The sequence below is a fragment of the Passer domesticus genome, chromosome 11 (assembly GCF_036417665.1).
Source record: "Passer domesticus isolate bPasDom1 chromosome 11, bPasDom1.hap1, whole genome shotgun sequence".
Classification (NCBI taxonomy): domain Eukaryota; kingdom Metazoa; phylum Chordata; class Aves; order Passeriformes; family Passeridae; genus Passer; species Passer domesticus.
Genome location: NC_087484.1, coordinates 23,371,315 through 23,385,371, shown reverse-complemented (window position 1 = coordinate 23,385,371; position 14,057 = coordinate 23,371,315). Strand labels below are relative to the sequence as shown.

Sequence of the window (14,057 nt, the reverse complement as noted above, 5' to 3'; positions counted from 1 at the left end):
GGAGATGGTGCTGGGAAGAGCAGCACAGTGCCAGAGACCAGGCACCCTGGTGGCAGCAAGGGGACCACAGGGGCAACTGTAGCACCTGCTCAGGCATGTGTGGGTAACTAAAGAATCATAGAATCGTTGGAAGAGACTTTTCAGATCATCCAGTCCAACTGTGCACCCAGCACTGCTCCTGTACCCCTAAGCCACTAGACCCATCACCCAGCACCAGTGTAGGTGTCTGTTGAGCACCTCCAGGGTGGGGACTCCACCACTCCTCCCTGGAAACCTGTCCTGATTCCTGACCCCCTGAACAGGGAAAAATATGCTTTAATATTTAATCTGATGGTCCCGCCTCAGCTTGAAGCCATTTCCTCCGGTCCCCTCACTGCAGACATGGCAGAAGAGACTGGCCCCATCTCGCTACAGCCTCCTGCCAGGGAGTTGTACAGAGCGAGGAGGTCCCTCCTGAGCTCCTGGAGACTGAACACCCCGGCTCCCTCGTCAGACATGTGCTCTAAACCTCTCACGAGCCTTGGTGCCCTTCGCTGGACACCAGCACCTCAATGTCCTTCTTAAAGTGAGGGACCCAAAACTGCGTGCAGAACTCAAGGTGTGGCTTTACCCATGCCGAGTACAGGGGATGATCCCTGATCCAGCTGGCTAAACTATTCTTGATACAGATACAGGGAAGAGACTGGAAGGAGCAGGTGGGGTGGGAATCCTGTCATCCAGCAGCCTTTTGCTGGAGCAGCCCAGTGGTGAAGTGAGGTGAAGTGAGGTGGGGCAGGGCAGAGGAGCCCGGGGAGGGAAGGTGCTGAGGAGTGGCAAGGTGATGTGGAGCCACACACGGAGCAAGGCAATGCTGAGGCAGCAGCTCCAGCCTCCACCTCGCCTCCTGGGCTGCTGCAGGCTAGGCAGAAACAGGCTCTGCCTATTCCATAAGGCTTCTAGAGAGCAGTACAGTAAATCAGCCCTACAGAGAGACCTTGATAAATCAGGGGGCTGGGCAAGCACCAGCTGTGTGAGGCTAAAAATGTGCTGGATTCTGCACCTGGGATGGGACAACCCCAATGTGCCTACAAAGTGGGGAACAAGACCCTGGAAAGCAGTGCTGTGGAAAGGGACCTGGGAATTGTTCCAGTCTGCTGTGCTCAGAGACGGCCTCACCTCGAGTCCCGGGGGGAGTTTTGGGCACCACAGTATAAAAAAGATATTAAGCTATTCGAGAGTGTCCACAGGAGGGCCACAAGGATGGAGAAGAGCCTTGAGAAGCCATGTGAGAAGAGGCTGAGGACACTGGGTCTGCTCAGCCCGGAGGAGACCTCACTGCAACTTCCTCATGAGGGGAAGAGGAGGGGCGGGCACCGGTGACCGGTTACAGGACCCAAGGGAACGGCATGAAGATGTCTAGGTTGGATATTAAAAAAAGGTTCTTCATTCAGAGGGTGGCTGGGCACTGGAATAGGCTCCCTAAGGAAGAAGGAATAGGCTCCCTAAGAAATAATCCCTAAGAAGAAGGGATTATTTCCCTAAGAAATAATCACACGTAACAGGAGCATTTGGACAACACTCAGGGGTACACGGTGGGATTCTTAGGGATGGTCCTGTGCGGAGCCAGTAGCTGGACTTGATGATTCTTGTGGGTCCCGTCCAACGCGGCACATTTGTTTCTGTGAAACTACAGCAGCCCCTGGCCTCACGGCGCCAGCGCCGCCCTCCCAGGGGCTCCCTCTGCCACGCTCATCATGGCGGCAGAGCAGGCACCACCCGCCCGGCATGGCGGCCCCGGGAAGCTCCGACACGGGCGCTGCCCGCTGGGCCCCGGCGGCGGCACCGGGAGCTGCGCGGGTGCCCATCCACCCGCCGTGCGGAGGGCACAGGAGCCGCGGGGAGCCGCGGCCGCCCTTCGCCATGCGGTGACCGAGCGGCTCGCCCGCCATCGGCGGGAAGATGTCGCCCGGCTGCCCCGGAAGCGCTCGGGGAGGCGCCAACATGGCGTGGCGGTGCTGGGCCCGCGCCGGGGCTCCGGGGCCGCACAGGTGCCGCCGGCACGGCGAGGGACGGGGAGGATGAGGGAGGGACGAGGCGGCTGGGGCGGGCGGTGCTGACGGTTCGCATGTTTCCCCCGCAGGCTGGCGCTGCTGCTGCTGCAGCCGCGGCGGGGTTTCCGCCGGGCGCGGCCGCGGCCCGAGGAGCCCCCGGCAGCCGCCGCCGAGGCGCGGCCCGGCCCGCCGCCGCCGCGCCGCAGCCTCTGCCCGCCCTCACCCACCGCCGCCGCCGGCCGCCCCTCGCCGCGCCGCCTGCTGAGGCCGCTCCTGTTCGCCGTCGGGGTAAGTGGCTCCGGGCTGGGTGTGTGCCCGGCTGGGGGGAGCGGGGCGGTCAGGAGCGTACTCCATCTGTCTCGGGAGTGCTTCCTCCCTGCGCTTCGCTTCTCACTCCCTCAGAGTTAACGCAAGGTTCTTGGGCAAATACTGTAACGTTATAATGAGCTAATACAAAGTAACTTCAGCTAAATCAATGGGAATACTGTAAAAGTATCCCAGCTTCATTCCATTTCGGTGAACTTAGTAAGTGCATGGACTAGTTTTGTTTATGAACCTTTTTGATAAAGCATCATCTCATGACACTGAACACCCAGTAAGCCTGAGGAAGTGGTACTGGAGGAAGTGGCCTCAAGATGCACAAGGAGAGATTTGGATTAGATGTTAGGGGGAAAAAAAAAAAAAGAAAAAAAAACCACCAAAAAAAACCCCAGAAGGGATTGCAAAGCGTTGAAACAGGCTGTTGACAGCAGTGGTGGAGTCTCCATCCCTGAAAGTGTTCAGAAAGCACGTGGATGTTCCACCACTGGTGGTGCTGGCTTGGACCGTGCTCTTAAAGGTGTTTTCCAGCCTTAAGGACTGTGTCATGCTGTGAGTCCCGCTGGTCAGCGGTGCCACAGGTCCCGCTGCCGTGCCCGGGGTGTGTCACTAACCCCGGGGTGTGGCACCAGCCCGGGATGCGCCCGGCGGGCCCCGGGCGGAGCGGTCACTGAGCCGTGTCCGGTGTCGCGCAGTTCACAGGCTCGGCCTTCGGCTCCGCCGCCATCTGGCAGTATGAGTCGCTCAAGTCGCGCGTCCAGACCTACTTCGAGGAGGCTCGAGCGGACTGGATGGATAAAATGCGGCCGCAGAAGAGAGGCGAGTTCAGAAAGCAGGTACGCAGAGCCGGGCCGGGCTGCTCGCACAGGGGCGGAGGCGCAGCTCCGTCCCTCTGGTGTCAGCATCGTTTGTGCAACAGATACTTGTCCTGGTTTTTCTGATTTGGAGCTTGAAGAAATATTGGCTTCTCAAAAAAGTACAGTAGATATGTTGACTTGCAAGGAAAACTGATAGAATTAGTTCTAGAAAACTAACTGGATGTTACTGCAAAAGTTATAGTGGAAAAATACCATCTTCACCCAGAACTGCAGGAAAGAGAAGTCAGTAATAGGAATTTGTTCATCTATTTTTCTTTTTCACCGTAAAAAAACCCCAACAAATGTTCTTGCTTTATCTTAAGTGCACTCAAAAGTGAACATGAATTCCCAGAGGACAGACCTAGATTAAATTCTCAGTTTTATGCTTAAGGCTTTTCATTTCTCTGGCTTCTGAAATGGATTTGTATTTTCAGCCTCTAAACCCCTAAAAATACAAGGTTTTAGAGGGCTTTTTTACTTTAAGAGCTGACATTTCCACACAAGTACTTTTGAGTTTGGGCAGCAAGAACAAAATAAGTGCTGCAAGACTAGTTATAAATTTAGTTGGCATCCCAAAAGTATCAGTGATTTACTTTTTAATTAAGTGTACTTAAACCTAACCTAAACATTCGTGTATGTTTGCATTTGTTTCAAAGTTATTGCTAGCTTGTGATAGACCAGGCTTGATACTCTTTCAGGTCTGCTTGTCCAAGGGAAGTAGGGCTGAGCGTGGAGAGGCTCAGGATCCTGGGCAGGACACTCAGGGGTTGTTTTTCTAATGTGTATTGTGCACAGCAGCAGTGCTGTGGAAATGGGCATGTGGGATAACCCTGGTGGGCAGCAGAACTCCATGTGGCTCCCCGCTCACAGCCCCCCCAAACCCCCAGTGGGCTGGGGGAAGAAGAAAAGCAAGAAAACTTGGGGGTAAAGACAAAACAATCACCAAAAAATTTGTTTAGTAAGTGTGTGAAGAGAGAAGAAAACAAGTGAGGCATAGGCAGCCACTTACAGTCTCCTGTGGAAAGACCAGTGCCCAACCAGTTCATGAGAAAAATGCTCAAGCTCCTGAAATCCCCTTGTTTGGGGAGATGCCATTATTTGGTAGGGAATATCTCTGGTTAGTTCAGATTACCTGCTTAATTGTGTCCCCTTCCAGCTTGTTGCAGCCTGCAGCAGCAGAGTGAGAAATGCAAAAGATCTTGATGTTGTATAAACACCATTCACCAGAATGTAGAACATCAGTGGGTTATCAGTACTGTCTTGGTCAAAATTTTAAACAGAACCATGTATAAGCTGCTAGAAAGAAAATTACCTTTATCCCAGCATACTTTCTTGTTTGGTGTATATGAACTTCAAGGGAGACTACGATCAGCACTTAATATTTTTAAATAATTGTGTCTTTATACTTTTGTTTTCCTTAAAAACCTGAAGGGGAAGATCTGGTGATTAGCTATCCAAAAAAGAAAACTAAACTGCCCTGTTGTTAATAGGCTTAAACTCTCAATCCCCATCTTCAACGGGTAAGTTCTATTTCTAAGAGTTGAGGATTCCCCCCGTTGTTTCTGAGGGTATATAATCCTTGTGTTATAGAAAAATCCTGTCTGTTCTGTGTTCTTTTACTGAAGAATATCCTCTGCCAGAGAATTAAACAAAAAAGCAATGAAGTTGTTACTTTGATATCAAATAGTGAATACTTTCTTTCATACAGCATTACATCCCCTGCCTCCAACCTGCAGATATTTTTTATGACATTGTCCCCATCACTATGGTTGGAAGGTCATTGAGGTGGCAACAAAATATATGTCCAAAATGATTACAAAAGCTGAGGAAGGGAAAGGGGGGTGCAATTTGTCTGTGTGCTGACTGCACTCAAAATAAACTTTTTCAGGGGTTTTAAACTTGGAGGAGGGCTGGGTGAACTGGACGCAAGGGGGAATGGATTCCACATCTTGTGAGCCACCTCTGCAAAAGTGATCCTGGCACAAAAGTGGAATCACTCAAAGGTGGGTGGTGTGATGTTAGACAGCATTAGGGTGAGGCTTAGTCGAGGCAGGGTTTATGCTAACTTTGGCTAATCTGCTAAAGTCAGCATTATGGGCTAGATCTTTGTTTAATGCAAGCAGGGTAAACCCACTGGAGTTGTGCAAAAGGATATAACACCATTCTTTTTGGCAAAACTCTTCATCCATATTGGGCTGTTTTATGAAAATGAGGGTAGATAGCTTCTTCTTCAGTAAGGAAATATCAACTTGAAAAGCTAAAGCAATCAGAAGTAAGAAAATTTGAACCTGATTTTACTTCACAGATTTCAAACAAATGCTTTCCATTCTTAAAAAAGTATAAGCTTTACGTGGCTGTTTTTGAAACTGCAAGTGCTTCATGGTGGCATTGATGGAGAACAATTCTGTTCCAGGTTAACAGCTGGTGGAATAACCTGACTGAGGGTCAGCGGACTGTGACAGGTTTGTGTTAGCTTACAAGTATTAGACATTCACAGGAAGAGAAATATGGCAAACAGGTACAGTATATTAAAACAGATGGCTTTCCTACCATGTTTAGGTTGTTGGGCACAAAGCATGTGTAAATTTACACCTTCACATACACTATTTCTGCTACCACTCCTTCTCACGAGTCATTTTTTGTATGGCTTAAAAAAGTTCCTGTGCATCTGTGTAAGAGAGTGTGGAGGATTAAGTAGAATCCTTCCCCAGCAATATTTTGTGCATAAATTCTGAAAAACAGCAAATGCTTTTAGAAGAAATAGGTGGATATATTCCACTGCAACGTGGGAATTAAAAATCCTTAATAGTTACATACTTGCAGTATGACATATGAAAAGTAGCAAAAAATTAGCCTTTGAGCTTTCCTTTGGTTATAATGTAGTTTTGATTGGTTAGCCTAATGCCAGCTGAAATCCCTGAGACAAATATAATGTGTGAAACAAAATTGATGAGAACTTGATTCAAATCCAATAGCTGAGCCCTATCCTGCTACATATTTTGCATTAAGTATTTACTGAATCTGTATTAGCAGGTTGTTAGTGTAAGGTTGCTTAAATGCCATTTATTTTCACCTTTTGTGTTTCCAGCTATTATAAAACATTTTAAATACCTAAATGTTTGGATATAAATAGAGAAGGCATTTTAAACAAGAAATAAGACATTTTCATTGTGTTTCAAATAATTTACACTCCTACTGAAAGTAAAGTAAGATAGCAATAACATCTGTGAAATAAAAATCTGTGCATTTGCTGTCTCCCAAAGGTCACAAAGCCCATTCAACTTCGCAATTTTCTGAAAACCAAAACTCCCCCCCAGAAATGGACAGGATATGTGCTGTGTATTTGTGTGGTTCCCCCAGTCTTCTCCTATTGTGCAGTTAAATGCAGCTGTGCAGTAGGTCAATGGCATTTGGAAATAAATAGCAAGAGGGGCAGGAAATGGGGCCTCTTAGATGGCTCCTTTTTCATTGATTCTGCAATAGACTGTAGCAGTTTGAAACCATAGCTTGAACCTTCTCAGCACACATCTTTGTGGACTGTTGGATTCATTACACTGTGTGTTAGAACAGTTGCAATTAAATGTCATATTTCTGAAAGACTTCCACTACTAAATGTATCTTCCAGCATTTTTCTTTGCTTTTTCTAGACTGTACAGAGTAAGAAGTGGATATTGCTTTTAATGGAATTGTGAAGAAAAAGTACAATTCTACAAGCTGTCTTTTTAAATACTTGTTTTCAATAAGCATTGTGGTGTATTACATTTGTAATTTGCTTTTATACTTCCGTTTCCCCTCTTGACAGGTATTATAGCTGCAAATGTCTTTGTATTCTGTTTGTGGAGACTGCCTGGCATGCGACGGATTATGTTTACATATTTCACCTCAAACCCATCCTCCAGTAAGTGAACAATAACTCAGGTAGCTTTCCTACCCAGAGATGTAATGGAACCTCTGATGACACTGCAGAAGGCTCGGGTGGCATGTGGCTTACTTAGAGCTGCATCACCCACAAGCAATCTCAGTCATGCTCAATCACATTATTCCATCTAGGCAGGACATGGTGTGAGGGGAAGAATGTTAGGAGTAATGGATCTGATTTTTTAAAACAAACACAGCTGGTGCTTTTCTAAATATTGTGACATCAGAACAGTTGCCTGCTACCTGGCCTTTTCCTGCATGCAGTGGGATACAGCTCCTCCCTGAATAAAGGTGAGAGGTGCTTTTCCCAGTGACATCAGCCAAACTGCTTTCTTGGACAGAATGCAAATCAGGCCACTGAGTGAAAGAGGAAAATGAGCTATACTACACAATGCCATTCATAAACTAGACTCCAGTGTGATTATTTCCCCCCTTTAATGTTCTGTGGGATGCAGATAGAACCATCATCAGTCATGTGCATATATGTTTTCATCAGTAGATAAGTCTGTAGGTTGTGTTCAGAGTCCTTGCTTCAAAGCTGTGCTTTCAGTCACATTAAGAAAACCCAAACAAACCCAAGCACCAACTTGGCTTTCACTGTGTATGAAATGTGCTGAAGATATTAACATAGGAAAAAATGTAGTAATATTTAATGGCAGAAAAATGGGGTTTCGTGTCTACAGCAGAGAAAATAATGAAAAGGACAAGAAGACAAACATGTTTGGAAGGTGCTTCCTGCTACCTCTTAATTTCTGCTGAAAAAGTGGAAACTCAACTAGTTCCCCCACACACTCCAAAGCTAAAGATATCTGCTACCAGATCTGAGCATGTCACCCCAAACACTCCTATTTTATATAATGTTGACCTTCAAACCTGCTAATTGGCTTGTTTGCATTTTCAAGGCTGCAGTTCCAGTGAGAAGAGCTGGTTTCCTTTTTTTCAGAAAGGAAAACTGGTTTTTCTGAGTTCTTCTTTGTTGCAAATTCATTTTATATGGCTGCTCATGTATTAAAAATCCTTCACCATATACATATATAAATGAAATACCTTTTTTCTTTTTCAAAGCATAGGACACATGTCATAATGTTTTCTATGAAACAATCCCCAATAGGTAACTAAGACTGTCATTACAACTTGCATATCTTTGGGGTATATGTTCTACCTTTCCAAAAGACATTGCTTGGAATTTGAAATTTGTTCATTGCTGGGTTTGTTTCCTAGCTTGTATTTGAGAATCTAGGCATAATTATCCCATAGTGTCTCTTGACACTATAGGATAATTATGCCTAGATTTGCAGTCTACATGACGTGTAAGTTGAAGCAAATTAAAATCCTGACTTCATGTGCATTGCTTTTCTCTTTTGTAGGAGCCCTGTGTTCTCCCATGCTGCTTTCTACGTTTAGTCACTTCTCCCTCTTCCACATGGCAGCAAATATGTATGTTCTGTGGAGCTTTTCCAGCAGCATTGTCTCTCTTCTGGGCTGTGAGCAGTTCATTGCAGTGTATCTTTCTGCTGGTAATGTTAAATATATATATTTACAACACTTTAAAAATATAAATATGTGTTCATACGAGTAAACTGTGTGCTTGGTTAATAGATCTATGATGACAGATGGCCATTGTTCAGTCCCACACATTGCTTTATACTAAAGGCAGTACTACTTTGCTGTCATACAGATTTTTGGTGGGTTTAAGATACTGGGCTTTGAAATACGATAAAACTGTATCTGGTTTTAATTCCTGCTTTACTACCAAAATAAAATAGCTGTTAATACAGTCTCTGTATTAACAGAGGAATTTTTGTAACAAAAGATGACAGTTAATTTGTACTTTCTGATGCTGGTCTACATTGCTGCCATCATTTCCAGTAGTAATTTCTCTTTTTCAGGGGTTATCTCCACTTTTGTCAGTTATGTTGCAAAAATGGCCACAGGAAGGTTTGAACCATCCCTTGGAGCTGTAAGTATCTTGGAATATGAGAGACTGATCATGATCTTTGAAGCCAATTTGAAACCTGCTGTATTCTTTCACCTCTTTAAAAGCCGAGAGTATATTTGGGGTAATGGAAACTAGAAAGGTTTACCACAATCAAGTAACCAGGTACAAACTGGTTCTCCTGAGCTGGTTCTCCTGTGCAACAAGTTGCCTGTTCTTCAGGTACATTACCTCTGCTGCAGCAGCTGCCCAGAACTAACACCACTTAATGCTGAGGGTTGTAAACGAGTCCTGAACAGCAGGAGCTCTTGTCCCTGAGCAGATCAGTTATGTAACTTTTTATTGCAAAAATGGTATTTTGTAATTGTGTAGCAGTCTTCTCTAATTAAAAATAGAATACTTTGGAAAGAGATAATGTAATCAGACAATCAGACTCAGCATGTGATCCCAGTGGAAGTTGTAGGGCATGCTGTGCAGGAAGGGCAGCACTCCTGCCAAAAGTCTCACCCGATGAACAATATGAGGCAAGCTGAGGAGCTTCTTTAGCTGCCAGTTCTTTCCAAGTGTTTTGAGTAGTAGAATGTTTTAAAACACTTAACTTGCATTAAATTTGAGGTTAACCTAGGCATTTGCCAGGTTTTAAAGGCTTAACTTACTATACTAAATATTTTTGATAAAAGCCCAAAGTCAGATTCTCATTATTCTGTTAGAATGAAAAAAACTGTTTAGCTATGCTGAAGTTAGAACTTTTGGAAATGCTATCTGTGTATTGTTCCTTTGTCTTCTGAATTAATTATATCTGGAGCAAGTTACTTTCTGTTAGTCTTACTGATCTGAACTTAGTGAAATTATCACACATGGCATCAGTTTACTGCATTCAGAGCCTTTCCACTGAGATTATTTCAGGGATACAAAACCCCATGGTCAGTTTGGTACAGTCCAGGGAATTACTTGTTTCATTGACAAAAGGTTTTTGTTCCTGTCCATCTCTTATTTTCCTTGGTTTTTTACAAGCTTCAGAGTGTTTCATTTCCTCATATGTGTCTGTGCTTGATTGATACATATTGAATTTCTAGGGCTTACTTGGGAAAAAGCACATTTCCAGAAATCATTATCTTAAATTCTGGAGTATGTATTTCTTAATTGTATAAGAGGATTTGAAGGATGTTTTTTGCTCAGGATTTATAATTCCAGATATTGAAATTAAATAGTGGTGTCTTGTTTTATTTTTATTTAGAACTTTTTTGTGGTGCTTTGTGCTTTGAGTTTTACCACAAGGCTACATTTGAAAATAAAAGCTAAAGGGAAAACAGGTTCACATGCAGAAAAATATATAATCCCTTATGTAACATGTTAGCTTGCTTTGATGTATTTTGCTGTATTTCCAGTCAGGAGCTATAATGACTGTCCTTGCAGCCGTGTGTACGAAGATGCCAGAAGCAAAACTGGCCATCATCCTTCTTCCCATGTTCACATTTACAGCAGGAAGTGTAAGTGCCTTTGAACTTCAAAGAAATGCTACTCTCAAAACATTTTCCCCCTACCTCTGCAGTATCTGAGCATGTGTCTTCTTCCTCTGTTTTTCTAAGCTGTTAAATTTATTTTGAAAGAGAAGAGGGGCCATGGAAGTCCCAGAGATCGATTGTGAATTGTTGCAGCCTAGCAGAGTCATTACAGCAGAGTGTGGTGAATTCAGAATTACCCTAAATTCCATCCTCCATGGATCTGTTTCAGATCTAATCCCAAGAAATGAAAGAAGTTGGGAGGGAGTCAGGTTCACCCGTCTGAGGAAACCTGCATACACATCCTCTTCTTTCTGATGGGTGGTATTTTTATAGCAGCACTTGAAACAGGCTGATGTAAAACTGGTACGTGGTCTTTAAAGAAAAATTTATCAAGATGAGAAACACAGAATTTCACTTCTCGAGATTATATTCCAACCCTGGAGGAACATTTGCCTTCTCTTTTGCATTCATCTTTTGATACTTCTAGGAACACTGCTGGAATTAGAAGTAGGCTACTAAGACTTGTCTTCATGTGTAGTACTGGGACTCCTTTTTTTTTTTTGTTTGTTTCATTAAGTTCTTTTATGCACCACCACTGCCACATTTAAGAAAAGCTTCTCATGTATATCTCAACCTGCTTTAATAAGTTAATCATGTTTGGTCCACTACTTAAAGGTGTTTTACTGCTTACAGCAGTTAAGCCAGGTCATTCCAAGATCATGAGATTTAATACTCTTTGTAAGTGAGGCTTATAGATTTGAATAAACATTCTTAGATGTTTTTCTTGCACTTCTGCTTGGGTTTACCTGGGGTTTTTTGCATGCTACCTTTTAACTCCATCTTTCTTTTAAAAGGTGGCCAGGGTGGAAATATAGGCAGAGCCACAGAGAGCATTGTCATGAAAAAGTGCTCACTGCAAAACAGGAGCAATGTCAGCTATTATAGTAGAAACACTGGAATGATTTTGGCCCAACTGTATAATTGTTTATCTAAACTTTACAGACTCCTTTAATCTACCTCACCTACACTGTAATGGGCTTTTGAATGAAACAAGCCAGTGTAGCAGTGGAGCTTCTATTCTAACACCTTTGCTTAAGGAAAGAAATCCTGCCTAAAGTACCGTTTAATCCTGGCATTAAATCTGTCAGTCTTTATGAAGTGAGGCATTTAGTAAAATCTTGTGTATTGACAGTTATGGTGCATTGTTCTCCTGAAGATGGTACACCAGCAGCTTGTGTTGCTCTGCTGTGGAGTTGTTACTGCCATCCTGATTTTCTGCCTTCCAACAAATGTTTATATCAGATAAGATAACAAGGATGCTGCCCCACATGTTCCATCCACTAGAAGGTTGTGTTCAGGAGCACAGATGCACATAAATCTAGGCTACATCAGAATTAGAGAATGAGAATGTTGCAATTACATATTTTGTGGTGCCTTTTAAAGCATGTACTCTTTCAAGTAATTTTTGTTTCCTCCTGACCCAAGTTTGGAATGTATTTGTAGCTTTAGAAATGAAGATTGGAAGAGACTCAGTGTTCAAAAAGGACACATTCCCACCCTGCATTCTGTAGCTGCTGTCATCTGTATTTTCACAGCACAATACAGCTGGGGACTGATTCTCTTGTTTTAAAACAATATTTTACAGTAATTTCTTTGATATAAAGTCTATAGGATGTTTTTTGATTCTGAATTTTTGCTCTGTGCTAGAATGAAAAACTGTTATCATTGGCCACTTTATGGTGTGACTGATCCTGTCCATTCCATTTTCTCTTGTTTAGGCTTTAAAAGCCATAATTGCATTTGACACTGCAGGCCTTGCTTTAGGCTGGAGACTTTTTGACCATGCTGCACACCTTGGAGGAGCTCTCTTTGGAATGTAAGTCTGTATTTATTAACTCTGTTTTGTATTTAAACTAATCCTGTATTTTTCTCTCTTCCTATATTGCTGAAGCATGGGGTTTTTTTCTGTAAAGTCGTCTTAACTAGCAATGAGTACAACTCACTGTTAGCTTTTTCGTGCTGTAAAATTTTATGGAAAACATTGTTAACTATTGAACTGAAAGAATTGAACTGCCTTAGAATCATGGATTAAATGTCAGGTGGTCCTGTAACCTGGGCTGGCTGTTCCTGTCCTGCACTTGCAGCACATTGAAGAGAGTCACAGGGCAGAAAAGATTCCCACAAAACACAGAATGGACAAATTAAAATAACTTTGAAGAGCTAAAAAAATGTCTTTGTGTCTGTGTTTTTCCTCTAATTGCCAGTTTACAGAGAGCTACAGAGTTAACAAAAGCTCAGGCCAAATTCCTTTGAGCAGCCTCTAGTGCAGTTTTCTCAGTGTTGCTGTATTGCCTTTGTGGGGACCCTTCCTAATTAGTAAGAACTATTAGAAACAGGTTTGTAGGAAACAGTTCTGTATTGTTCCTTGTTTGAACTACATTGAATTTTTCCCCTTCTACCCAACTGCTCACCTATTGCTAAGTGCACTTTTTAATATTTTATGTAGGCATTTGAAAAGGCCACCTGAGATTTCACTAGGCCAGGACTTAAAGGCAAACCAGCTTGTAGACCAAATAGTTTCCTATTCCTTGGCTGTGGTGTCAGTAAGCTCTGTGCTGTCCAGTCTCCTTTTCTCCCTGTCTCTGGTATCACAAATGCATCTGATGTAGTCTTGCTGATTCATAACTGCTTTCTGTCCTGGTGGATCTGAGTCAGCTTGTTCATTGTGATGAAGGAACAATCTGCATTGGTAAGGCAGATTCACATATTAAAAGAGGATAGTAGTTGCAGTAAAGATGGTCTGGAGTTGGCAAGTTTCTTGCTGTCCTCACCTACATATGTTTTACCTGTTTGTTCTACTCAGTGATGATTTTGGTCACTTCATCCTAAAAGAGAAAGGGCCTTATTTAGGACCTCTGTTGAATGGCCAAAGTATTTTCCATACATTGCCTCCCACTTTAGAAAGCAGCTGTATGATTTAAAGGGATGGCCAGTTCACTGGCTGCTGGCTCACAGAAAAGTGCTTTTGTTCCTCAGGGTTCAGGTGTGGAGTTGGGCTTGGGAGTGAACCTTCAATCTATTTTCATGTGGTTGCTTCCCCTCTTGCCTTTCCACCATAACATTCATTGCTTAATCACTTATGTTGATATTCATGTATTAGCATATATAATTGTCTGTGAATATAAACAAAGCTAGAACACTTTGATAGATTAATCTTCAGGTGCATACAGAAGAAAATTCATTTTGAGTGGAACATGATTGTTCTTTATGGGGCTGTTGTACTTATATAGGAGAAGAAAGAACACTTTTCCTTGGTATTGTCAGTAAGGATCAGCACAAGCAACAGAACTGTTTTAACAGTCTTTTAAATGGAGATCATTTTTTATGCTTTTCTAAGTAGAAATCACAACAGCTTGAAATTAAAGACATGAAAACTGTTCATTCTCAGGACTGAGACAAACAAGAACAACAAAGTTAACTGTTTGGAGTCAAG

General features: G+C 43.3%; 1 protein-coding gene across 1 annotated transcript in view; it reads left to right on the top strand.

Moving 5' to 3' along the window:
- Positions 1 to 1,778: 1,778 nt before the first annotated feature.
- Positions 1,779 to 14,057, top strand: part of PARL (presenilin associated rhomboid like) — a 12,827-nt gene continuing 548 nt past the window's right edge. The window contains exons 1-9 of the mRNA XM_064435846.1: positions 1,779 to 2,027; positions 2,120 to 2,318; positions 3,044 to 3,184; positions 5,619 to 5,667; positions 7,008 to 7,103; positions 8,491 to 8,640; positions 9,013 to 9,083; positions 10,448 to 10,549; positions 12,343 to 12,440. Coding sequence (XP_064291916.1) covers positions 1,939 to 2,027; positions 2,120 to 2,318; positions 3,044 to 3,184; positions 5,619 to 5,667; positions 7,008 to 7,103; positions 8,491 to 8,640; positions 9,013 to 9,083; positions 10,448 to 10,549; positions 12,343 to 12,440 — 995 coding nt within the window. The 5' untranslated portion in view covers positions 1,779 to 1,938. The remainder of the gene's footprint in view (positions 2,028 to 2,119; positions 2,319 to 3,043; positions 3,185 to 5,618; positions 5,668 to 7,007; positions 7,104 to 8,490; positions 8,641 to 9,012; positions 9,084 to 10,447; positions 10,550 to 12,342; positions 12,441 to 14,057) is intronic.